A 25620-nucleotide genomic window follows, 5' to 3' on the forward strand; every position below is an offset into this window, starting at 1 on the left:
CAGAGGCCTTTAATGGATGTAGTAGTAGTGATTTGATTTTCTGTAATAGTATAACCTAGAAAGGTTTTAGTTAAAGGATTAAACTACAGAGCAACAATAATCTGCTTTTTAAAGTAAATAATCTACTTTATAAAGTAAAAACTCTTCAGGTCAGACTAATTTTAATAATTTATGATATTTATTATCAGAAATAAACTGGCAGAATCAGGAAGTAGGTTGAAGTTCATGTTTGCGTAATCTTCAGATTGAAACTGGATTTCAAAGATGATGTTTAAGAGGAAATAAGTCTTCAGTTATCCTAATACTTTAAAAGCACTCATGTATGATAATGTTGATTAACAAGCCAGAAATCATTTTGAGGGGGATATATGTGTATATTAAGACAAATCCCCTTAAGGATTCCTATTTGGACAGAATTTCTAGTTACTGCACATATATGAAAATAGTAAAATTAGTTTTAAAATCTGTGACTCAGATTTGGCATTAAATCATTTTACTTTCAAGTAAGGGAAAATTTCCAAGATTTTACTCTTTTTATAAATCATTAGGCTACGAAGGAAAATTTCCAAATTGTTTATAGGTAGATTTTATCCTGTTTTAGCGTTTGATCATGCAATTTACATGTTTTGCAGAGGAGTGAATTCCTTAGGCGTCTCCTCCATGGAGCACATCACTCATAGCCTCCTGGGGCGCCCTTTGTCTCGGCAACTGGTGTCCCTTGTGGCAGGACTTAGAAATGGAGCCCTTCTACTCACGGGAGGAAAGGTATGTGGTTAAAATATGCTCATTTTCATTAATTAGCATGTTTTTTAACTTTAAAAAAAATTTAGAAATATGTATATGGCTGCACCTGGTCTTGGCTGCAGCATGTAGGGTCTTTTCGTTGTGCCATACAGCCTCCTAGTTGCAGCCTGTGGGATCTAGTTCCCTGACCAGGGATCAGACCTGGGCCCCCTGCATTGGGAATGCAGAGTCTTAGCCACTGGACCATCAGGGAAGTACCTGATTAGCCATTTTTAATTCCGCTCTCTTTGAGTTTTAATCATCTGTTATATAGGGTTGTTGATACGATAGATGGAAAGATTTACTCATTCACTAATATTTTTGAGCGCCTGCTATTAGATATTGAGAAAATAGTGTGGAATTGGGCGATGCTCTCCATGCTGTTTTTCTATTTCAGTTGATATGATTGTTTGAATTTTCTTTTTTATGATGTTGGTAGTGTGTTAAATCGGGATTCCCTGGTGACTCAGTAGTAAAAAATCCACCTGTCAATGCAGGAGGCACAGGTTTGATCCCTGAGTTGGGAAGATCCCCTGGAGAAGGAAATGGCAACCGACTCCAGTATTCTTGCCTGGAAAATCTTGTGGACAGAGGAGCCTGGCAGGCTACAGCCCATGAGGTCGCAAAGGGTCAGACATGGCTTAGTGACTAAACAACAACAGAGCGTGTTAACGGGGCTGATTAATGTTGAAATGTTGAATCGGCCATGCAAATCTGTAATAAATCCCACCTAGTAGTGGTTTCTTATTCTTTTTGTACTTTGCTGAGTTCTGTTTGCTGATATTCTGTTAAGGATTTTTGCATGTAAATTCACGATCAATATTAGCCTGTAGTTCTGCCTTTGGTTTTGCTCTCAGAGTAATACTGGCCTCACAGAATGAGTTGAAAAGTGTTCCCTTCTGTTCTGTTTTTTGGAAGAGATTGTATAAAATTGATGTAAATTCTTTAAAATGTTTGGTAAAATCTCCACTGAAACCATCTGTGCCTAGAGATTTCTTTATATATTTTTTATAAATTCAAAGTCTTTAATCATCTGTTTCATTTTGGCTGGTGTTGGGTAGTTTGTAGTTTTTGAAGAATGTGTTTGTTTCTTCTAACTTGTCAAATTTGTGAGCATGAAGTTGCTTGTAGTATTCTCTAACTGTGGTCTTTTAAAAATTTTTTTATAGGAGTATAGTTGCTTTACTGGAGAAGGGAATGGCAACGCACTCCAGTGTTCTTGCCTGGAGAATCCCATGGACAGAGGAGCCTGGTGGGCTACAGTCCATGGGCTTGCAGAGTCGGCCACGACTGAGTGCCTGACACTATAATTGCTTGACAATGTTAGTTTCTGCTGTACAGCAGAGTGAATCAGCTATAGGTATACATACGTGCCCTGTTCTTTAGATTGCCTTCCATTTGTGTGTGTCCCATTTAGGTCACCACGGAGCATTGAGTAGAGCTCCCTGAGCTCTACAGCAGTGTCCTTCTTAGTTATCTACTGTATACATAGTATCAATAGTATATGTATGTCAATCCCAATCTCCTAATTCATCCACCACCCCTTCTTTCCTCACTCGATGCCCATAGGTTTGTTCTCTATGTCTGTGTCTCTGTTTCTGCTTTGCAGATAAGATCATCTATACCATTTGTCTAGATTCCACATATATGCATTAATATGATATTTGTTCTCCTGACTTCACTCTGTAACAGTCTCTAAGTCCATTCACATCTCTACAAATGACCCAGTTTCATTCCTTTTTATGGCTGAGTAGTATTCCTCTGTGTGTGTGTGTGTGTGCGCGCGCACGTGCCACATCTTTTTTTTAACCCCAAGAAGCATTTTGTATTGGGGTATAGCTGATTAACAGTATTGTGACAGTTTCAGGTGAACAGTGGAGGCCTCAGCCGTACATGTGTCTGTTCTCTGCCAAGCTCCCCTCCCATTCGGGCTGCCACGTGACACTGAGCAGAGTTCCTTGTGGTGGACTGTAGTGTTTTGTTGATTATCCATTTTAAATATAGCAGTGTGTACATGACCTTCCCAGAGTCCTTAACTGTCCCCTCCCCCTGGCAACCATAAGTTCATTTTCTAAGGCGGTTCATTTTGTCAGTAAGTATATTTGTATCATTTCTTTCTAGATGCCATATACCAGGGATGTCATATGATATTTTTCCTTCTCTGTCTGACTGACTTCACTCTGTATGACAGTCTCTAGGTCCATTCACATCTCTACAGGTGACCCGATTTTATTTTTATGGCTGAGTGATATTCTGTTGTGTGTGTGTGTGTGTGTGCCACATCTTCTTTATGCATTCCTCTGATGGTCATTTAGCTTGCTTCCATGTGCTGGCTATTGTAAATGGTGCTGCAGTGAATACTGGGCTGCAAGTGTCTTTTTGAGTTATGTTTTTCTCTGGGTATATGCCTAGTAATGGGATTGCTGGGTCAGATGGTAGTTCTGTTTTTAGTTTTTTAAAAGAACCTCCATACTGTTCTCCACAGTGGCTGTACCGGTGTATATTCCCTACAGCAGCACGTCTTACTGTGCTTTTCACGGATTGGAAATCTGTTATGTCCTGTTTCCTGATATTGGTAATTTGTGTCTTCTCTTGTTTTAATCTTTGTCAGTCTTACTAGAGGTTCCCTGCTCTTTGAAGGGCCTCACAGTTTTCTTCTCTACCAATGCAGTATTTTTTCCAGAGCTGCAGTGTGATTTTTGTGAGTCTTTGTGGGTTTTTGTGTTTTTTTTTTCCCAATTCAAAATCATAAGGCTTTTTTATTTCTATTCACTTTTAACTGCAGCATGATAACTTTTTTCCTCTTACTACCCCAGTTGCTTTCTTTTGATTTCTTACTTGAAATAGAGCAACTACTCCAGTAATCCAGGTTTCTACTTTAGTAAACTAGAAACAGAAGAACAAATTAAATCCAATGTAAGCAGAAGAAATACTGTGAATTAGAGGAGAAGCTATTGAAGTGAAAACAGGAAACCAGTAGGGAAAATCAGTGTGAAACCAAAGGCTTTTTTTTTTTTTTTTTTTTCAAAGATCAGTAAAAACTGATAAACCCTTAGGCAGGCTAAGAAAAAAAAAAAAAGAGGATACAAATTACTAGTATAAGAAATGAAAAAGGGGGCATCAGTGTAGATCCCACAGACATTAAAGGGATGATAAGGCTCTGTGCTGACCTAGTGGGGTATAATGGGCAGGCGGTGGGGGCGAGGCTCAAGAGGGAGGGAATAAGCATGTACTTAGTCTTGTAGGCAGAAACTAACACAACGTGGTAAAGCAGTTATCCTCCAATTAAAAATAAATTTTAAAAACGTATAATAAAGTAGGAATCGTAATAAACAGCTTGTGCCCCTAAAAATTTTTAGCTCTATGCCTAAAAATTTGATAACCTAGATAAATAGACCAACTCCTTGAAAGACACAGGCTGCCAAAACTCACACAAGAATAATGACGATATGAAATGGCTTACATCTATTAAAGAAATTGAGTCTGTGATTAATATCGTTCTCAAACAGAAAGCACACACCCAGGTGGGTGCGCTGGGCACACACTACTAAACTCTCAAGGAAGAAGTTGTCCCGGTTGTCTGCAGTCTCTTCCAGGGGGTGGGAGCAGAGGAGAGTCTAGTGTATTCTGTGAGGCCAGCATCACCTAATACCAAAACAAGACAGGCATCACAAGAAAACTACCAACTAAGACCCATCATGAACACAGATGCAGAAATCCTTAACAAAATATTACCAAATGTGATCAACTAATGTATAAAAAGAATTATATACCACAATCAAGTAGGGTTTATTCCAGATATGCAAGGCTGCTACAGTATAGCAGTTACTCTAAATGTTCCTAAATTACCTATGTCAAATTTCAAAATATATCATCATGGTAGAATATTATTTTAAAAAACAATGTCCTGTTGACTGAGAAATCAGACCTCCACCATGTGACTTAGGGGTAGCATGCTTAATGGAACTAGTGGAAGAACTGAATTTGAGTCCCACTACTCTTATGTAGTGGGACTCAAATTGGGCTTCCCTGGTGGCTCAGGCGGTAAAGCGTCTGCCTGCAATGCGGGAGACCTGGGTTTGATTCCTGGGTCGGGAAGATCCCCTGGAGAAGGAAATGGCAATCCACTTCAGCACTCTTGCCTGGAAAATCCCGTGGACGGAGGAGCCTGATAGGCTACAGTCCACGGGGTCACAAAGCGTCGGACATGACTGAGCGACTTCGCTTTCACTTTCACCCTTATGTACTTACTGGCAGTGACTTAAGGCAGTTTTTCAGTTTCTAGCCTCGCCTTTTAGGATTAATCTCACTTAAGAGAAATAATATATATGAAAGGGCTTTGTAAACGGAAAGGTACTAAAATGTGAATTACTTTGAGTGAGAGAAAAGGCCTTCTGACTAAACCAAAAGTATAGCAGGTGGGACACACAGTCCCGTACCCCTAATCTCTTTATTCTTTAGGGTCCGCTGACTTTAAAAATAAATGCAATTCTATAAACTATAATGATGGTACTATTGTTGAATGCTTGCTAAATTTAAGACTTTACACAATAAGCTTGGCTAGTTTTCCTTCTCACAGTAATGAAAAGCAAAATATTAGAACTGGTGCAGGACTATTAAAAGCTAGGCAGGGACTTCCCTGGTTGTCCAGTGGATAAGACTCTGCACTCTTAATGCAGGGGGGCCCAGATTCGATGCCTGGGCAGGGGACTCGATCCCACATGCCACAGCTAAGACCTGGCTGAGCCTAAATAAATAAATAAAATATATACGTTTAAAAAAAAGGCAAGTCAAAGCAACAATGGTAGTAGCCTAAGGGAGTAAGCCTATATTAAAAGAATTATAGAAACCTAAGTGTTTGATCTTCTAGGGGCCACTTACAGCAATGTTTAGCAAAATTTAAATGTGTATACCCTTTGATATAGTATTGCTGCTAAGTCACTTCAGTCATGTCCGACTCTGTGCAACGCCATAGTTGGCAGCCCACCAGGCTCCCCTGTCCCTGGGATTCTCCAGGCAAGAACACTGGAGCGGGTTGCCATTTCCTTCTCCAATGCATTAAAGTGAAAAGTGAAAGCAAAGTCGCTCAGTCATGTCCAACTCTTAGCGACCCCATGTACTTCAGCCCACCAGGCTCCTCCATCCATGGGATTTTCCAGGCAAGAGTACTGGAGTGGGGTGCCATTGCCTTTAGCTCGTAGAAATTTATTCTGAAGGTGCAATCTGACAAATAAACATAACTCCATGGATATTTATTTTAGCTTTACTTATCATGGTTAAAAATCAGGAGTAACATAAATATACATCAGTTCACTTCAGTCGCTCAGTCGTATCTGACTCTTTGCGACCCCATGAACCGCAGCACGCCAGGCCTCCCTGTCTATCACCAACTCCCAGAGTCCACCCAAACCCATGTCCATTGAGTCGGTGATGCCATCCAACCATCTCATCCTCTGTCGTCCCCTTCTCCTCCTGCCCTCAATCGTTCCCAGCCTCAGGGTCTTTTCAAATGAGTCAGCTCTTCACATCAGGTGGCCAAAGTATTGGAGTTTCAGCTTCAACATCAGTCCCTCCAATGAACACCCAGGACTGATCTGCTTTAGGATGGACTGTTTGGATCTCCTTGCAGTCCAAGGTACTCTCAAGAGTCTTCTCCAACACCACAGTTCAAAAGCATCAATTCTTCGGCACTCAGCTTTATTTACAGTCCAACTCTCACATCCATACATGACCACTGGAAAAACCATAGCCTTGACTAGATGGACCTTTGTTGGCAAAGTAACGTCTCTGTTTTTGAATATGCTATCTAGGTTGTCATAACTTTCCTTCCAAGGAGCAAGCGTCTTTTAATTTCATGGCTGCAGTCACCATCCACAGTGATTTTGGAGCCCATAAAAATAAAGTCAGTCACTGTTTCCCCATCTGTCTGCCATGCAGTGATGGGACTAGATGCCATGATCTTAGTTTTCTGAATGTTTAGTTTTAAGCCAACTTTTTCACTCTCTTCTTTCACTTTCATCAAGAGGCTTTTTAATTTTTCTTCATTTTCTGCCATAAGGGTGGTGTCATCTGCATATCTGAGGTTATTGGTATTTCTCCCGACAATCTGATTCCATCTTGATTCCAGCTTGTGCTTCCTCCAGCCCGGCATTTCTTGTGATGTACTCTGCATATAAGTTAAATAAGCAGGGTGACAATATACAGCCTTGACGTACTCCTTTCCCAATTTGGAGCCAGTCTGTTGTTCCATGTCCAGTTCTAATTGTTGCTTCCTGACCTGCATATAGGTTTCTCAAGAGGCAGGTCAGGTGGTCTGGTATTTCCATCTCTTTCAGAATTTTCCACAGTTTATTGTGCTCCACACAGTCAAAGGCTTTGGCATAGTCAGTAAAGCAGAAATAGATGGTTTTCTGGAACTCTCTTGCTTTTTTGATGATCCAGCAGATGTTGGCAATTTGATCTCTGGTTCCTCTGCCTTTTCTAAAACCAGCTTGAACATCTGAAAGTTCACAGTTCACTTATTGCTGAAGCCTGGCTTGAAGAATTTTGAGCATTACTTTACTAGTGTGTGAGATGAGTGCAATTGTGCGGTAGTTTGAGCATTCTTTGGCATTGCCTTTCTTTGTGACTGGAATGAAAACTGATCTTTTCCAGTCCTGTGGCCACTGCTGAGTTTTCCAAATTTGCTGGCATATTGAGTGCAGCACTTTCATAGCATCATCTTTCAGGATTTGAAATAGCTCCACTGGAATTCCATCACCTCCACTAGCTTTGTTTGTAGTGATGCTTCCTAAGGCCCACTTGACTTCACATTCCAGGATGTCTGGGTCTAGGTGAGTGATCACACCATCATGATTATCTCGGTCATGAAGATCTTTTTTGTACAGTTCTTCTGTGTATTCTTGCCACCTCTTCTTAATATCTTCTGCTTCTGTTAGGTCCATACCATTTCTGTCCTTTTTCGAGCCCATCTTTGCATGAAATGTTCCCTTGGTATCTCTGATTTTCTTGAAGAGATCTCTAGTCTTTCCCATTCTGTTGTTTTCCTCTATTTCTTTGCATTGATCGCTGAAGAAGGCTTTCTTATCTCTCCTTGCTATTCTTTGGAACTCTGCATTCAAATGGGTATATCTTTCCTTTTCTCCTTTGCTTTTCACTTCTCTTCTCTTCACAGCTATGTGTAAGGCCTCCTCAGACAGCCGTTTTGCTTTTTTGCATTTCTTTTTCTTGAGAATGGTCTTGCTCCCTGTCTCCTGTACAGTGTCATGAACCTCCATCCATAGTTCATCAGGCACTCTATCTATCAGATCTAGTCCCTTAAATCTGTTTCTCACTTCCACTGTATAGTCATAACTGTGGTGTTGGAGAAGACTCTTGAGAGTCCCTTGGACTGCAAGGAGATCCAACCAGTCCATTCTGAAGGAGATCAGCCTTGGGATTTCTTTGGAAGAGATGATGCTAAAGCTGAAACTCCAGTACTTTGGCCACCTCATGTGAAGAGTTGACTCATTGGAAAAGACTCTGATGCTGGGAGGGGTTGGGGGCAAGAGGAGAAGGGGACGACAGAGGATGAGATGGCTGGATGGCATCACTGACTCGATGGACGTGAGTCTCAGTGAACTCCGGGAGTTGGTGTTGGACAGGGAGGCCTGGCGTGCTGCAATTCATGGGGTCGCAGAGTCGGACACGACTGAGCGACTGATCTGATCTGATCTGTATAGTCATAAAGGATTTGATTTAGGTCATACCTGAATGGTCTAGTGGTTTTCCCCACTTTCTTCAATTTAAGTCTGAATTTGGCAATAAGGAGTTCATGATCTGAGCAACAGTCCGCTCCTGGTCTTGTTTTTGCTGACTGTATAGAGCTTCTCCATCTTTGGCTGCAAAGGATATAATCAGTCTGATTTCGGGATCGACCATCTGGTGATATCCATGTGTAGAGTCTTCTCCTGTGTTGTTAGAAGAGGGTGTTTGCTATGACCAGTGCACTCTCTGCAGAACTCTGTTAAATACACGTCAGGAAGGGTTTTCATAAGCACGTTATGGTTCAGTACATCCTCAGAGAGGCATTGTACTAGGGGCTGATGTACCTCTATGTCTGTTGATAAAGAGGACAGTGATTTATTGTAAACCCTCAGGAATACTGTAATCCCAGCTTAATAAATTTGCATAAAATGTGTGTGGAGTATCTGGAAGGAAGATATGGCAAAACAGTGGTTAGTAATTTTGTGAGGTGGGATGGTTTCAGATTTTTTTTAACCTTTATCTCTAAGTATCTATAGTTATGTTGTATTTTTGAATGTTATTTTTAAATTAGGTATGTGGATTTTCTTCTTTTTCCCCAGTTTTATTGAGATGTAATTTTTAGATAGCATTGTGTAGTATATACTTGATTGATCAGACTGAATGTTCGTGATTACCACAGTGACAGGCTGTTTCTGGGACTGAATACATTGAGAGTTCTTACGACACAATTACTTTCTAGGGAAGTGGAAAATCAACTTTAGCGAAGGCAATCTGTAAAGAAGCATTTGACATATTGGATGCCCATGTGGAAATAATTGACTGTAAAGCTTTACGAGGTATGAATATGGTAATATTCTACATATATGTCTTTTTTGGTAGAAAGAAATATTACTATTTAATGCTGCTAATTAATAAATAGAAATAGCTAATCTTTATTTAATTTTTCTGTTTGTCATTTGGTAATTGGAATTACTTAGAAATTTTAGATCTTTGGCAGTCTGATGTTTTTAATAAAAATCTTAAAACTCCCCATATTTGCTGGAGGCTTTTTTCCCCCTAGTCAAAACTCTTTGTAGACAGTACTCCTAAAAAATGCCAATTTGCACAACTCTGAGAAAATTAGTATTTAGTATATATTCTAATTAAGTAGATTAGATTAGATTCAGTATATTAGATTCTGATTAGAACTCTAATCAGAAGTATAGATTACTTCTGAATTGCTTTGGGGAACTAGTTGGTTGACTGTTTCAGGGGAGGGAAAGTGGGCGGCTGTAGACAGCAGAGAGGAAATTTACAATTTACCATACACAGCTGACTCTTGAATATAGCGTGTGTTAGGGGTACCAACCCTCCATGAAGCCAAAAATCTTCGTATGACTTATAGTCAGTCCTCTGAACACGTGGTTCTGCTGCGTCCACGAATTCAGCCAACCTTGAATGGTATAGTGTTGTAGTATTCCCTATTGGAAAAAATCCACACATGTATAAGTACACTTGCACAGTTCAAACCTATGTTGTTCAAGGGTCAGCTGTACACTTATACTTCTGAAAGTCTGTAATATATTATTATCCAATTGTTTAAGAATCAGAAAAATTTTACTGAGTAGTTAGTTCTTTCTCCCCTTGCGACCACTCCTACTAGTGGTAGTCTAGTCATTATATTCTGTTTACTAATCTAGTATATAGTAAGAAACTAAAATAGCCTTTGAAAACGCATTACTTCATATTCTATAAAGGTGGTTTTTAGAGACCTTGTCCTTCTCTTAGAGTCTTGCTTGCAGCCTCATGTGAAAATTTTAAGTTTGAAGTGACAGGAACTCTTGACCTTTCTTATGAATTGGTATGTTCTCTATTCTTTGAAAATGAAAAGTTTGTAATTCACCATGAAGATGGAAGTCACATTAGTAATTTAAATACAGCAATTCTAGGATCTTGAGGCAGCTACATTTGTGTTTGCTTTTGTCTGATTCTTAACCCCTTATTTTCATTTATATTTTCCCACATCCCTGTTTTTATTTTACTGTTTTTTTATAAATAGGGATCTGAAATTCTCCATGGAATGAACAAACACATATGTATAGAAAGTATAGTAGCACAGTCTTTCAGTTTTATAAAATTCAGTATTTTACTGAGTCCTTTGAAGCTGTATTAATTAAACTGTGTTAATGACTAACAATTTTAGTGATTGGTATGTTAACAAAATACTGTATGGATTAGATTTGCATAGTCAGATCAATATTGAGCTTTTCTAATGCTTTCAAGGGCAGCCTGAACTTTCCCAGCCTTCAAATAACATTAAAACCATTTTATATCTTCCGTGTTAAGGAAAAAGGCTTGAAAACATACAGAAGACCCTAGCGGCAGCTTTCTCGGAGGCGCTGTGGCGGCAGCCTTCCGTTGTTCTGCTGGACGACCTGGACCTTGTCGTTGGGCGCTCTGCTCTCCCGGAACACGAGCACAGTCCGGAGGCCGTTCAGAGCCAGCGGCTCGCCCACGGTAATGCGCACGGCCGCTCTCTGGCTGCAGACCTTCTCCTTCATCAGTTAGCGTCTTTAGTGTTAGTGGTAAAGCTGTGCTGTTCGGAGAACAGGATATGTGCTGTGTAATGTGTTGCTTTTGAGGCCTCTGGGAGCACTGTATAATTGTGTAGGTATCCTGTATTAGCAAGATCCATAGAAGAGCAGTGTGAACATTCTCTAACCTCATTAGTCTTTGGGGCCGTATTCTCCTCTGGAGTGGGTTGCCATTCCCTTCTCCAGGGGATCTTCCCGACCCAGGGATTGAACCCAGGTCTCCCACATTGCAGGCAGATCCTTTGCCATCTAAGCCACCGAGGAAGTTCTCTCTTCTCCACTTATTAGAAATTGCTGAACTGTACAGCTTTACTCTTGCTCATTTGACAAATACTTCTTTATTGCTCGTGCACAGTCTGTAGTCTCAGAGTCTTGGAGAGGAAATAAAAGGAAACAGACAGTGTTAGTACAGAAGACTCATAGTTATGGTAGCTACCATGTGCTGACTGCAAGGGTTGCTTTGTATCCCCACGCAGATGCTCTCCTGGTTTTACAGGTGAGTAAGTGGAAATTCAAGGTGATGTAATTTGCCCAGGAAGACACAACTAGGAGATGGGTGGGTATGTTCTGCTGGAAGTGTGTGCAGGGTGCGATAGGAGCACATACACTAAACTGGAGGTGGTTGGGTAAGAAGTTATCAGGGAAGGTTTCTGAGAGTTGTTCATAACTAGGATGAGTTTTGATGGAGGAGTAGCAATTGGCACGGAGCAGCTTCAGGCTAATGAAGGCACGAAGGAAGTGTGATCCTCCGGCAAAGGTGCAGAAGTCCAAGAAATTCCAGTGGAGCTTGGGGTTCTAGGAGAGGATGGGATCAGGGCTTGGAGGGTTTGACAGCATTCATCTGCATCAGGGTTCTTAAGAGATGAATACAGAATGCAACCATAATGGCTGGATTACCATAAATTAGTGTTAAATTCACATTTGGAATCTTGTAGTGTCTGAAAGACTTGCTAGTCTCGTGTTGAATTTCTAGGTCAGGATCAGATATATGTTATTAATGCCTGTTTCATTTCTTACCTCATACCAAACCTTTCTTGAGCTAGGGTAGAAAGAGATTGTCCAGAAAGCCATAGGTATATAAGCTGTATTTTGCTTGCTCAGTAGAACAACAATTTGAAAGTTTATCATCCTTCTATAATACTTACTTCAGAGACTCCTTTTCATGTACCTATTAAGATTCAGAAGTTTACCTCGTAAGAACCAACCTCACTAGGCATGGTTCTGAGTACACAGCATTTGCCTTGCTTCCTTTGCCTCTAATAGAGTAACTGGAACCTGCCAATCCTCGGTCCTCAGTCTAGGTAAAGAGGAGCCATATCATTTATACTCTACTTTAAAGGCCAAGTTTAAGTTATTATTTTTAATTAGTGTATGATTTTAAAATTTCACTTATATGATAAGCTTTTACACTGTGTTGCTTAATTCCAGCTTTGAACGATCTGGTGAAAGAATTTATTTCCATGGGAAGTTTGGTTGCGCTGATTGCTACAAGCCAGTCACAACATTCTCTACATCCTTTACTTGTTTCTGCTCAAGGAATTCACATATTTCAGTGTGTCCAGCACATTCAACCTCCTGACCAGGTAACTACTACTTGTGAAGAGTATTGAAATGTGTCCCCTTTTATATAAATTATTTATCAATTTTATTAATGATTATAACTTTATTAAAATGTAATGCTTATGTTAGTGATCTTAAGACTTAAAAATCAACCTTCAGTGCATGTTTTACTTAGATATGAAATTTTCACCTGTAACCATCTGAAATATTACCAAGTACTTTCCAAGAAAATATCTTTTTTGAAAATAACATTTCTTCTTTTTTTCTTATTAAATTTTTGTTTCCATTTAAAAAGAAACAAAAAAAAACCCTAAAAATTCTGAACTGCTTCATTCTGCATCAGTAAAATCTGTAAAACACAATGGAAATTAGAATTCTTTTTACATTTAGTGAGATACAGTTGACAAGAACAATTATATATATATATGTAAAGTGTACAACAGTGATTTGATATACATTGTGGAATATTTACCACAGTCAAGTTACTTAACACATCCATTACCTCATGTATTTACCTTTAAGAAATTCTTCTTTTAAAAATGTGACTAGCTAAACTTTTTTTTTTTTTAACAGCACTAATATTCTGTACCCACTATGATTCTGACATCCGTTTCCGGTGTGTGGAGTTTCTTCCCCACACCACCAGGCAATTCTTGGAGACCAGGCGGATGTCCTCCAGTTCAGCCTGATTCTGACACTACCCAGAGAGAGAGTCAGAGTTTACGGGTTAAGGGCTCAGTCCCACAAGACCACCCTCCACCTCAGATACCAGTGTCGCCCGTGCTTCTGACTGGTTTTCCGTCAGAGGTTCCCATGACTCCCTCTTTGGCTTCTGTTAATTTTCATAGCAAGTCAGAGAACTTGGGAAACTAGTTTACTCAGTGGATTACCAGTTTGTTACAAAGAATATGAACAGATACAAATCAGCAGTCAGGTGAAAAGACACACAGGATGAGGTCGGGAGCAAAGGAGCTTCTGTCCTTCTGGAGTTTGGGACTTGCTCTGGTGGCGAGTGCAAGTGTTTGGGTCTCCAGCCTGAAAGTGAGAGTGCTCCTCGCTCAGTCGTGTCTGACTAGTTGCGAGCCCATGGACTGTTGCCCGCCAGGCTCCTCTGTCTGTGGAATTCTCCAGGCAAGAATTCTGGAGTAGGTTGCCATTTCCTTCTCCTGGGGATCTTTCCAACTCTGGGACCGAACCCAGGTCTCCTGCACTGCAGGTGGATTCTTTACTGTCTGAGCCACCAGGGAAGCCCTTCTGCAGCCTGGGACCTCTGCAGACCCTGTCCTTTTGGGGTTTTATGGAAGCCCTATTACATAGGTATCGTTAATCAAATCATTGGCATTGACTCAGCCTCCAGTCCCTCCTGGGAAATCAGGGGTTGGGACTGAAAGTTCCAGTTCTCTAGCCTAGGTAGGTTACTGTGGCAACCAACCCCCTGTACTTAGGCGCGCTCCAAAAGTCACCTTGTTAACATAAACTCAGATGTGGCTGAAAGGGGTTTCTTAGGAATGTCAAGACACGTTTATCACTCTTATCATTTGGGACATTTTAAGGGTTTTAGGAGCTCTGTGCCAGAAGCGTGACAAAGACCAAATGTGTATAAGCACATACAATGCATCGTCTCCTTTGGGGGCTTACAGGCCTGATGGCTTTAGTGGCAGTGCACTCCAAGAATGTTTCCAGACAGGCAACCGTATTTTAACTTTCTGTTTAAAATTCTTACCTAGCATCTACGCTAAAAGTACTCAGCCCTTATGCTAATTAACTGTTATTGTAGTTAGGGTGTTTGGGGTGGACGTGTGCACGCTGCTATATTTAAAATGGATAACCAACAAGGACCTACTGTATAGAACAGGGAACCCTGCTCAGTGCTGTGTGGCAGCCTGGATGGGAGGGGAGTTTCGGGGAGAATGGATCCACGTGTATGTATGGCTGTGTCCCTTCACTGCTTACTTGAAACTATTACAACATTGTCCTGTTAATCAGCTATACCCCAATACAAGATAAAAAGTTTACTTAAAAAAAAAATCACATTGTACACTTTAAATATCTTATAATTTTATTTGTCAATTATATCTCAAAGCTGAAGGAAAAGAAAAGGATAAAAATATACCTATTATTAAACATAACAGAACATAGCGGTATCGACCACTAAATGCTTTTAGAATTATGTTTTATGGGAATAACGACAACAAAATACTCTTAAAGGAGCCAAAATACAAACCTTTTTACTGGAGAAAGAAAGAGCCATCATTTATCAATGTAATTCTTTTTACAGCTTTATTAAGGTATAAAAAAATCGAAGACAGCAAACTCACTATTTAAAGTGAACAGTTTGGGAGTTTCCTGGTGGAATAGCGATTAGGATTCAGCTCTTTCACTGCTGTGGCCCAGGTCCAGTCACTGGTTGGGGAATTGAGATCCTGCAAGCCATGTGTTGCGACCAAAAAATAAAAAAGTAAATGTACAATTTGATCGGTTTTAACATAGGCATATACCATGAAGCATCCCCACAATTAAGGCAGCAAATGTGTCCATCCCTCCAGGTGTTTCCTTGGTGGCCTTTGCGGTCACCCCTCCCCCAGTCCCTGCAGATTGTGGCAACCGGATTTTCCTCAAAATACGTGTACAAAAGTTTGCACTCAAGTAAAATTATAAATCTGAATTTCGTGGTTTTTTTCCTTAGGATCAAAGATGTGAAATTCTGCATGCTATAATAAAAAATAAACTGGACTGTGACATGAAGAGGTTTACCGGTCTTGATCTGCAGCGTATAGCTAAAGAAACCGAAGGGTTTGTGGCTAGAGATTTTACCATGCTTGTGGATCGAGCCATACATTCTCACCTCTCTCATCAGAATGTGTACACCAGGGAAGGTACGTTTTATTGCTAAAACCAAAATTTGGTTCCTTCCTTCCTTGTGGAGAAATGTAATTGTAGTAAGGTAAGAAGTAAATCTAGTCCATGTTAGCATTCAAATAAGCAGGTATTTGAGTAGAAAATGGGGATTTCCAGCTAAGTTGACAGCATTCTTTTAACTGAGTTAAGATTAGCTAAGTGAAATCAGATGGGGAAAGACAAATACCACATGATTCTATGCATGTGGAACATAAAAAACAAAATGAATGAACAGACCAAACCAGACATAAATCTGCAGATGTGAAGAACAGAGTGGTGGTTACTAGAGGGGAGGGCAAGCTGGGTAAGGGAGGCAGCTGTATGAGAATTCATGTATAGATATGACCACCAAAAGAAGTTGTGTTTATTTTTAAACAGAATTAGTTTTAACAACATTGGACTTCCAAAAGGCGCTCCGAGGATTTACTCCTGTGTCTCTGCGAAATGTCAACCTGCATAAACCCAGGGACCTGGGCTGGGATAGGATCGGTGGGCTGCATGACGTGCGGCAGATACTGGTGGATACTATCCAGCTACCAGCCAAGGTACTTAGAAAAGAATTGAGGACCTCCTGCTTCCTGTAAAACCCCCGAATCACTGGCTCTGGCTCTATGTGTTGGCTTGCCCAGTCTCAGTTTGACCCAACAAGAATTTATTGTTACCAAATAAACGTCCAGTCCTATTTTGGGCACTTGAACAGATTTTTTAAGTATTTGATACGGTCCTTGCCCATAAAGCTGGGGTGATATTTATAGTAAATAATTTTTTTTAATTTTTTATTTTTGACTGCACTGGTCATTGCTTTGTGGGGGTGTTCTCTAGTTGAGGTGAGCAGGGCCTGCGCCTCATTGCGGCGCACAAGCTTCTCGTTGTGGTGGCGTCTCTCGTTCTGGCGCACAGCCTCTGTAGGGCATGCGGGCTTCAGTAGTTGTGGCACATGGGCTTAGCTGCTCCAAGGCATTAGAATCTTCCTGGACCAGGGATCGAACCCACGTCCTCTGCATTGGCTAGCGGATTCTCATCCACTGTGCCACCAGGGAAGTCCTGTAGGAAAAATACAGTTTGATGTGAATTTCAGGGTTCTTGGATTTTTCTTGAATAATTCAATTTCACTGAAGCATATGAGCCATCAGCTATAATTGAGCAGAAACAGAAATAAACTAGAAGGTGGGAGAGTCATTGAGGCCCCCAGAACTGATGGATTAAGCCAGATTTTGGGTGACAGTCTAGAAAGGCAGGGTTAGCAGGCAGCACCGACCAGGCTGACTGTTCTTTAGATCAGAAGTAGAATCTAGAAGGTGGTGTGTTTGGATGAGAAACCTGAGCGTGAAGGATCTTTGCATGAGATCAGGGACCTGACCAAAGAGAAAAAGAAATGGGTAAGGCCCTCAGTTACATGTAAGTCCTGGGAACTGTCTGGTGGGGACTGGGACGTACTGAGTGGCACCCACGACTGGGGGTTAAAGCCTTTGTGGAAGGACATGGACGGGGGACGTGGCCTGCAGGGTCATGACCCGAAGGCTGGGTCTGGGCATCAGCGTCAGTGTCCAGGCATGTGAGGCCATCTGCACAAATGCTCACTTTGGGACCTCGTTCAGATTAGAATGGAGGTCAAGGTGAGGTTGGAATTTTGTCAATATATGGGGCTTCCCCAATGGCTCAGGAGTTAGAAAATCCACCTTAAGTGTGGGAGACATGGATTTGATCCCTGGGTTGGGAAGACCCCCTGGAGAAGAATGGCAGCCCACTCAGGATTCCTGCCTGGAGAATCCTGTGGACAGAGGAGCCTGGCGGCTGCAGTCCACAAGGCCACACACAGTCAGACACGACCGAGCGCAAGCTCACATGCTGCCCAGAGGAGACCGGGGGTTGCTGATAGACCCAGACAGCTTTCTTGCTGTTCAAAAAGTTTTATTGTTCAAAAAGTTTTGAAACATGTTCAGAAAGTTTTCTTGCTGAGAAGCTGGTGGTTTAGAGGGTAAAATAGAGCAGTCAAATTACTTGTTCAGCATGGACTCTCCTAGGAGATTTTACTATTATCATTACACATGCTTCTTTATTATTTTCTTTCCTTGATTGAGTATATTTGAATGGGTATAGCAGTCATAGCTTGCCCTATGAGCCATACAAGCGGAGGGCAGTATACTTATTTTTATTTTCTTAATGTAGCACTATTAAAATGTTTGGGGGGAAAAAACAGAAAAAGTGGAAAGAAGTTCAGATCCATTTATATGCATTTTATGTGGAATGTATTCCATGGTCCAGTGGGAAAAATCTGTGTTAGTTTCTTTGAGTTCATTTATTAAGTAGGAATGTTTTTTTCTGTCATTGCACTGTTACAGAGATGGCAGTTGTTACCATCCCAGGACTTTTTTCTGTACACTGATCTTTAGCTTCTCAGTCATTTGTTTTAGAGTTGAGCTCTTTGTCATATTTTTGTATTTTTCAGTACCCAGAATTATTTGCCAACTTGCCCATACGACAGAGGACAGGAGTACTGTTGTATGGTCCTCCTGGAACAGGAAAAACCTTACTAGCTGGAGTAATTGCACGGGAAAGTGGAATGAATTTTATTAGTGTCAAGGTATGTTTGGCGTTTATCTTTTTTCTTTTTTTTTTAATTGAGGCAGAATTTGCATCATTATTTTAAAGTGTGCATTTCCGTGGTATTTAGTGCCTTCACAGTGCTGTGTAGCCACCACCTCTCTAGTTGCAAAACTTTTTCATCACATTCTCCATCCCCTCCCAGTCCCCTGGCAGTTACCAGTCTGCTTTCTGTCTCTCTGGATTTGCCTGATGTAGATATTTCATAGAAAAGGAATCATGCAGTATGTCTTTTGTGTCTGACTTCTTTCACGTAGCATAATGTTTTCAGGGTTCATCCAAGTTGTAACATGCCTCAGTACTTCAGGACTGTGGATGGCTGGATGATAATCAGTCTTTTTAAGTTGGTGTGGATATGCCATAGTTTGGTGAACCTCTGGGTTGTGCCCACTTCTTCGCTGTTATGAATAATGCCGCTGTAAACATTTGTACATAAATTTTTGTGTGGACATATGCTTTCAGTTCTCTGGAATACTTATATGCCCCAGAGTATAAATATATATAGTCACTCATATGGTAATTCTGTGTGTAACTTTTTGAGGAACCACCAAACTTTTTTGGTGACTATACCGTTTTACATGTATAGCAGCACGAGAGTGAGTATACCTATTTTTCCATATCCTCGCCAACCCCATTTGTTTCTTGATAGTGGGTTAGTCTCATATTTGGAAAACTATTAATAGTAGAAGCAGTGATCAGTCTTTTAAGCTGTGTGGGAAATTGAATAATGAGGCATCTCTCTTTTGTAGGGCTTATTATTAATATGTTTTTGCTCAAGACGGCAATAGAATTATGTATAAATATTCAGATAAAAGAGCCAACTTGAAGGGGGAAGAAAAGCTAGAGGACTAGGGCCTGGAGACCACTCTAAGGCAGAAGGTGAAATTTTTATGTTTCTGTTGTTTGTTGTCTGTATCTCACCCTTGCTGCCTCACACCAAGTTTAAGTTTTCTCACATGTAGGGTGAGTATGGTCCTTAAAAGGACATGCTAGGACGGGGGAGCCTGTTGGGCTGCCCTCTATGGGGTCTCACACAGAGTTGGATACGACTGAAGTGACTTAGCAGCAGCAGCAGATCCCCAGCAGTCACCAGGTGGCGCTAGAGGTAAAGACGCTGCCTGCTAATGCGTGAGACTCGGGTTTGATCCCTGGGTCTGGAAGATCCCTTGGAGTAGGAAATGGCACCCCACTCCAGTATTCTCGCCTGGAAAATTCCATGGGCAGTGGAACCTAGCAGGCTAGTCCATGGGGCTGCAAAGAGTCAGACTTCACTGTGCATGTAGCGGATCATTTTGAGTAATGCTTCTCACTCCACCACTGGTGTGTCATTGTGGTCTGGGATGTGATGTCTTATTTGTAAAGTTTCAACGCCCCAGCCATATGTATTTGCCAAAGAGCAATTACTTTTTTTTTTTTTTTTTTTTTTGAGCAATTACATTTCAAGGCAAAGGAATCATAAGCAAATTCCCCACCCCGCCCCCGTCTGGAAGTAGGGTGTTTCTGTGAAACATTTCCATAAACCAAAATGGTATAAAGCAAACGAACAATCAGACACATCCTGCTAATGGATGAACAAAGTAAACTGAGGTAAAAGCACAGCTGCTCACAGACGCGGTTCCAGCTGTGACAGAAAGCGTGGGAAGAAGCTTGATGATGCCACGCCTGCTGCTGGGGCGTGTGCTGCCGCGGTAACGGTTCACAGCCAAACACTGAATGCTGCTCTCACTCTCTGCTCTGTTTCATAAATGTGAAGTGTTTCTTTGGATTTCTTGTTAGTGAAAACAGTTACTAAATAAGTCTTTCATGAATGCGAAGTAATGTAAACTGAACTTCAAAAAGAGAGGGGAGAAAAAAAGAAAAAAGAGGGAAACCCTACATTGTAATCTTATTCAAAATTGATTTACAATCTGAAAGCCAGTCTAGCAATTTGCAGTTGTGTTACATCTACCCTCCTTCACGTGAGTTTTTGTGACGGGTTACGTGAGCGTCCTGGCATCGATGGAGAGCAGTGATCATGTTCTTTTTCACTTGTCACTAGAGTGCAGTTTTATTGTGTGTTTTTTTAAACAGTTTTCAAGATTAACACTTGCAAATATTTTTGTATTTTGGATTGTTCCATTAAGGAGGATGTCTTATCTCTCCCCTTTAATCTTCAAATCACAGTTGGGATGAGCTCTCATAGGTTTCAGTAGAGAGCTGAGGCTGTGGGTTAGGGTGGGTCCTGGGAGGTGAGCCTCAGAAGCAGGCTTTGCACGGACACCAGCATGCTGCCTTAGTTACTTCTTATTTCATCCTTCATAGTTCACTATGCTGAGAAAATATAATTCCATACTAGTATATTAATAGATATCAAATGATGACTGAATATTAGAAATTCTTCATTTTGGTCACATATCCTGATCGTATTTGGTCTTTTCATGGTAATGATTTGTCATTGGAGACCACGTTAGGGCTTATCCAGTTTTTTTAAATATCCCAATTTAAGGAAAAACTGTCCTCATTATTGATTTTGTTATATGTAGTAAAGCTTGTTTTGGAAGTTTTTTCAGTTGACTTTTAGGAAAAACAATATATTCTTCAAATAACATACCTATTTGTTGAACAAATAAATTGGTTTCAGTAATTGAAGATGCTGATTAAAGAAATTCATGTCTCACTACATGTTTTTTGGAGTCTCCAAAGATTTGAGAAAGACGGAACATTTTCCCTTTTTAAACCATTCATTACTTTACTAAATGAATTATTCAGCACTTACCATGTAGCAGGCACTGATATTGAATTCGATAATAAAGCTGCCTTTTCTGAGCTTATATTCTGTTACTGGAGAGAGACAATAAACAGACACATTTAATGCATAATACACTGTCAGGGGGTCGTGGATGCTGTGTAGGAAGACAGTCAAGGAGGATGTAAAGTAACCGGAGTGGACTGTAGATGCGGTTGTCAGGCAGAGCCTTTCTGGGGATGTGACATTTTGTCCGAGATCTGAATGAAATGAAGCAAGAAGCCGTGAGACTCTGGGGACAAATGTTCTAGGCAAAGGAAACATCAGGTATAGAACTTGTGATATCATATTTATTCCACTCACGTTAATTTCTTCAATGTATTTTGGAGAAACCCATTTAATTAAACGTTTTCTATTGTTACATTTAGACTTAGCCATGGAAAAAAATGATACTTTGTTTTTAGATAGTTTTGAATTCACTATAATTTAATTTTATTTTACCTAACAGGGACCAGAGTTACTCAGCAAATATATTGGAGCAAGTGAACAAGCTGTCCGGGATGTTTTTGTTAGGTTAGTACCCTATGAATGTTTTTTTAACTAACTCTGTGGTTATCAGTCAATACTTGTTGATCTTGTTTTTTAAAAATCTGATTTTTGAAACCTATGATTTAATGTAGGTCATTAACAAGCTGGAGAACAAAATTTCAGTGTTTTACCAAATACTACTTAAATATACAACATTTTTCATACTAAGCTTTAGAAATTATTTGGTTTTATATTTATAATAGAAATATTTCTGAAATGTTGAAAGTGAAATCATTATCGGTTATTCATAGATGCTTAAAATATATGAAGCACATAATTACTAGTTTTATCTCTCTTATAAGATTCCATGTGGCGAACTTAATTAAAATAGAGTATAATTATCACTACATTCATTTTAAAATACATGTGAATACAGAAGCTAATATTTAAGAGTGAAAATAATACTTAAATGTGATGGGATTACAGAAAGCTTATAAATGAAAAAGCCACTTTGTTCCTTTACTAAAATTTTATTATAAAATATGCAGTTAGAATATATATAACATCTGTATATTTTAAAGAATAATAAAGTGAACTCTTATTTCTACCACCCAATTTAAGAAAAGAATATTACCAGGAAGGCCTTATCACAGATAAAGACAGTCAACCACATACTGACCAACAGTTCAGTTTACCAGGATGATATTACAGTTATAAAATTGTGTCTAATACTGTAACTTCAAAATATTTAAGGCAAAAATTTATAGAGCTCCAAAGAGAAACTGACAGATCTGTCTTCATAGTGGAAAATTTTAACACAGTTCTCAGTTATTAATTTAAAAATAGTAAAGAAAAAAAGTAAAAATTTAGAAGATTTAAACAACATACTCAGCAAGATTGATGTAAGGATATTTAGAACATGTGCCCAACAATTGGGGAATACACTTTCTTTTTAAGCACACCTGGAACATTTTTGAAAGTTGGCCATATGTCAGGCCATACATAGCAGTTGTAGTAAGTTTCAAAGAAATAATGTAATGTGGACTCTCTTCTCGTTTTAAAACAAGTTAAAATAAAGGCTAAGGGCCCCCAGTACATTTAGTCGGGCCTCCCTGGCGGCTCAGACAGTAAAGAGTCTGCCTGTGATGCGGGACACGCGGGTTTGATGCCTGGTGTGGGAAGATCCCCTGGAGAAGCACATGACGACCAACTCGAGTCTTCTTCCTGAAGAATTCCATAGCCAGAGGAGCCTGGCGGGCTACAGTCCACAGGACACGCCTCAGCGACTAACACTTTCAGACTGGAGAACCGGAACACTTCCACTTGCCACCAGACCAAGTCCCAGCGATGAAAAGATAATAAGAGGATATTATGAAATAATAATATAAATTTTATGCCAGTATATTTGAAATTTGGGCAACATAGATAAAATATATTTGACCAAAGTCAAGCAAAGAAGAAACAAAATCTGAATATCCTTGTACCTGTAGGGAAAAAATGAGTCACTAGTTAAAAATTCTTGCACAAGTTGAACATCAGACGTCTTTGGTTTTTTAAGAGTTTTGCCAGACGTTTAAGGCACAGGTAATCCAGTCTGTTGTCGGTGCCAGATTTATCTTACTTGCCATGTATTTAATAAAGATTTTTTTTTTAAAGCAACCTGACAGTTATTTTGTATTAAGGGCAATTCTTCAGATCTCTAGTCTATCCTTTTACCAGAGATGAGATTTATTTTCATTTTATAAGGTTCTCTATAAAATAGTTTTAGTCATATATTTTTTTTTCTAACTTGAACTTTGTTTAGTTTTGTTAATTGACTTTGTATTAATTAAAAAGAAGGTAACATAATAAGCGTGCCGAATTTTAAATTCACAGAAGACATGAAGAGACATTACACAAAAGAAGTGCAGGTGGCCAAAGCATATTAAAGAGTTTACTTGTGATAAGGATCAAAGAAGCTTTTAACTTACTGAATAAGACTGGTCCAGAAGGCACAGATCTTCCTTGACTTCTCTAAGACCTAGTGTACTAACAGCAAGATAATTACTGTTTCTTAAGGGTTTGTTGTGAAGAATTAAATACATATATATGTATGTATATACAGATATATATATATATATGAAATTGCAAACTCGGAGGCCCTCTTCAACTATGAGATACTGTTTGTTTCCCCAGAGCACAGGCTGCAAAGCCCTGCATCCTTTTCTTTGATGAGTTTGAATCCATTGCCCCTCGACGTGGCCACGATAACACAGGGGTTACAGATCGTGTGGTTAACCAGTTGCTGACTCAGCTGGATGGAGTCGAAGGCTTGCAGGGTAATAATCGTAAATACAGAAATACCGTCTAATACCAGCTTCCCCCAGGGTTTAGTAAAGTGTTTTCTTTCCCCCCCAGGTGTTTATGTGCTGGCTGCTACTAGTCGCCCTGACTTGATCGACCCTGCCCTGCTCAGGCCCGGCCGACTAGATAAATGTGTATACTGTCCTCCTCCTGACCAGGTGACAGTTTCATATACCTACAAACGCTCCACTCTTTCCTTGTGAGCTTTACTTCTGCCAGGTAACAGCAGTTGTCCTTAGAAGACCAGTTTTCGGCACAGGCCCTAGTCACTGTTTTCTTACAGCGTGAAAAGATTCTGAATTAGATGCAAAGCCTTTCTTTGGCCCAGGCATCCCATGCAAACTCCCATCTGAAAACTTTGTGTTAGCCAGATGGAAAAAAGGGAGGGAAACCAAGTATTGCTGTCCGTGTTCCCTGTGTTCAGAGATCACACAGCTCATTATCTTAACAGAAGACTGATACAGAATCAAGCATAGTAGTGTAGGAAGCATCCATGCTGGTTATGTAGAGATACGCCTTTTAACCACTCTAGTCCTGTGTTCCCAAATTTAGAAATGAATGGATAAGTGAAAGAAGAAATAGACAGATCAATAGTCACAGGTATAAATGTATATCACATGTAGCGATTATTTTAATTTTCTTTTTGAAACATTTCTTGGCTCCTTTGCCCAAATCTAGAAGATAAGCACTAAGCAATGATCTACACTGAATAGTTGAGAATGTTGATTTTCACTCATTTTCCTCCCTGTGTTCCTTCTGTTAGACAAAAGGACCAAGGAGGATAGATGTAGCCTGGTGGTACATTGCTCAACTGATCTGTAAAACTGATTAGATACATGAAGTGAATGTATAAGGAAAATCTTGTAAGATGCACAGTTGAAAATATTGTGTTCAATGGTATTTGTTAAGTCGGTGAGTTTTTCTCCCTTCAGGCGTCACGTCTTGAAATCTTAAACGTGCTCAGTGAATCTCTACCCCTGGCAGACGATGTGGACCTTCAGCACGTGGCCTCGCTGACCGACTCCTTCACGGGCGCTGATCTGAAAGCGCTCCTTTACGGCGCCCAGTTGGAGGCCCTGCACGGGAGACTGCTGACCGGCGGGCTCCAAGTGAGTATCGGAGGAGGCTGTTACTGTGGCGTCTTACAGCGATGCGAGCAGTCCAGTGTCAGCTTCAACCTTAAAAATAAATTTTATTTTTGAAAATCTTGAGTTTAACTTTATAGAAGTTTGCCTTTAGTCAAGTGTACCATAATTGGGGTACTGGCTTTGTAGAGAATTTGTACGTACATGAAGAATTTGGTGTGTTTCTTTCACTTTACCTTACTGTTGGCAAAATATAGTTGGTGTGTGGAAGGGTATCCTTTGAATTGAGGTGTCAAGAATTATATTGCGATTTCAGATTTTTTACTTTTTTAAAAAAATCATCAAATAGTTGTTTTGAAGCTCAGGTTGCCCCAGGTCCGGCCAGGAGGAGCCCCTTCGGATGGCTTCTGTGCCTTTGCGCTGTATTGTCCTCATTCTCTGATCATTACTTCCCTACAGGACAAGATGTTCTAGGTTTATCCTGTACTTTTGGTATTCCAGCCCCAGAAAGTTTTTTCTGTAAGGATAATATTTTAATTTTTGCAACAAAGAATTTGAACTCTGCCGTATTATGGACTTTACCATATATTTTCTAGGAAGACTTTCCCTATATCCTCCTCTCCTTCACATTTTGTTGAAAGTTATTGCAGGGACTAAATTTAGATACTTCCAAGTTTGTGCTACTTATTTTGGTAAGCCACAGAAGGTGTTTCCTCCCCCCGCCCCACTTCACTAGCAGAAAGGGTGTTTATTTGTAAAGCACTCTATAATGATG

General features: G+C 40.1%; 1 protein-coding gene and 1 non-coding gene across 2 annotated transcripts in view; one reads left to right on the forward strand and one right to left on the reverse strand.

The window, feature by feature from the left end:
• The window catches only part of PEX1 (peroxisomal biogenesis factor 1), an 81575-nt gene that overhangs the window by 32139 nt on the left and 23816 nt on the right, over positions 1-25620 (forward strand). The window contains exons 10-20 of the mRNA XM_027540186.1: positions 633-765; positions 9269-9365; positions 10855-11025; positions 12531-12685; positions 15349-15538; positions 15939-16105; positions 18010-18144; positions 21398-21462; positions 23593-23735; positions 23815-23918; positions 24693-24869. Coding sequence (XP_027395987.1) covers positions 633-765; positions 9269-9365; positions 10855-11025; positions 12531-12685; positions 15349-15538; positions 15939-16105; positions 18010-18144; positions 21398-21462; positions 23593-23735; positions 23815-23918; positions 24693-24869 — 1537 coding nt within the window. The remainder of the gene's footprint in view (positions 1-632; positions 766-9268; positions 9366-10854; positions 11026-12530; positions 12686-15348; positions 15539-15938; positions 16106-18009; positions 18145-21397; positions 21463-23592; positions 23736-23814; positions 23919-24692; positions 24870-25620) is intronic.
• Positions 925-997, reverse strand: TRNAG-CCC. The gene has a single exon. It is a non-coding gene; the product is annotated as a tRNA-Gly (tRNA).

The sequence above is a fragment of the Bos indicus x Bos taurus genome, chromosome 4 (genome assembly GCF_003369695.1).
Source record: "Bos indicus x Bos taurus breed Angus x Brahman F1 hybrid chromosome 4, Bos_hybrid_MaternalHap_v2.0, whole genome shotgun sequence".
Classification (NCBI taxonomy): Eukaryota; Metazoa; Chordata; class Mammalia; order Artiodactyla; family Bovidae; genus Bos; species Bos indicus x Bos taurus.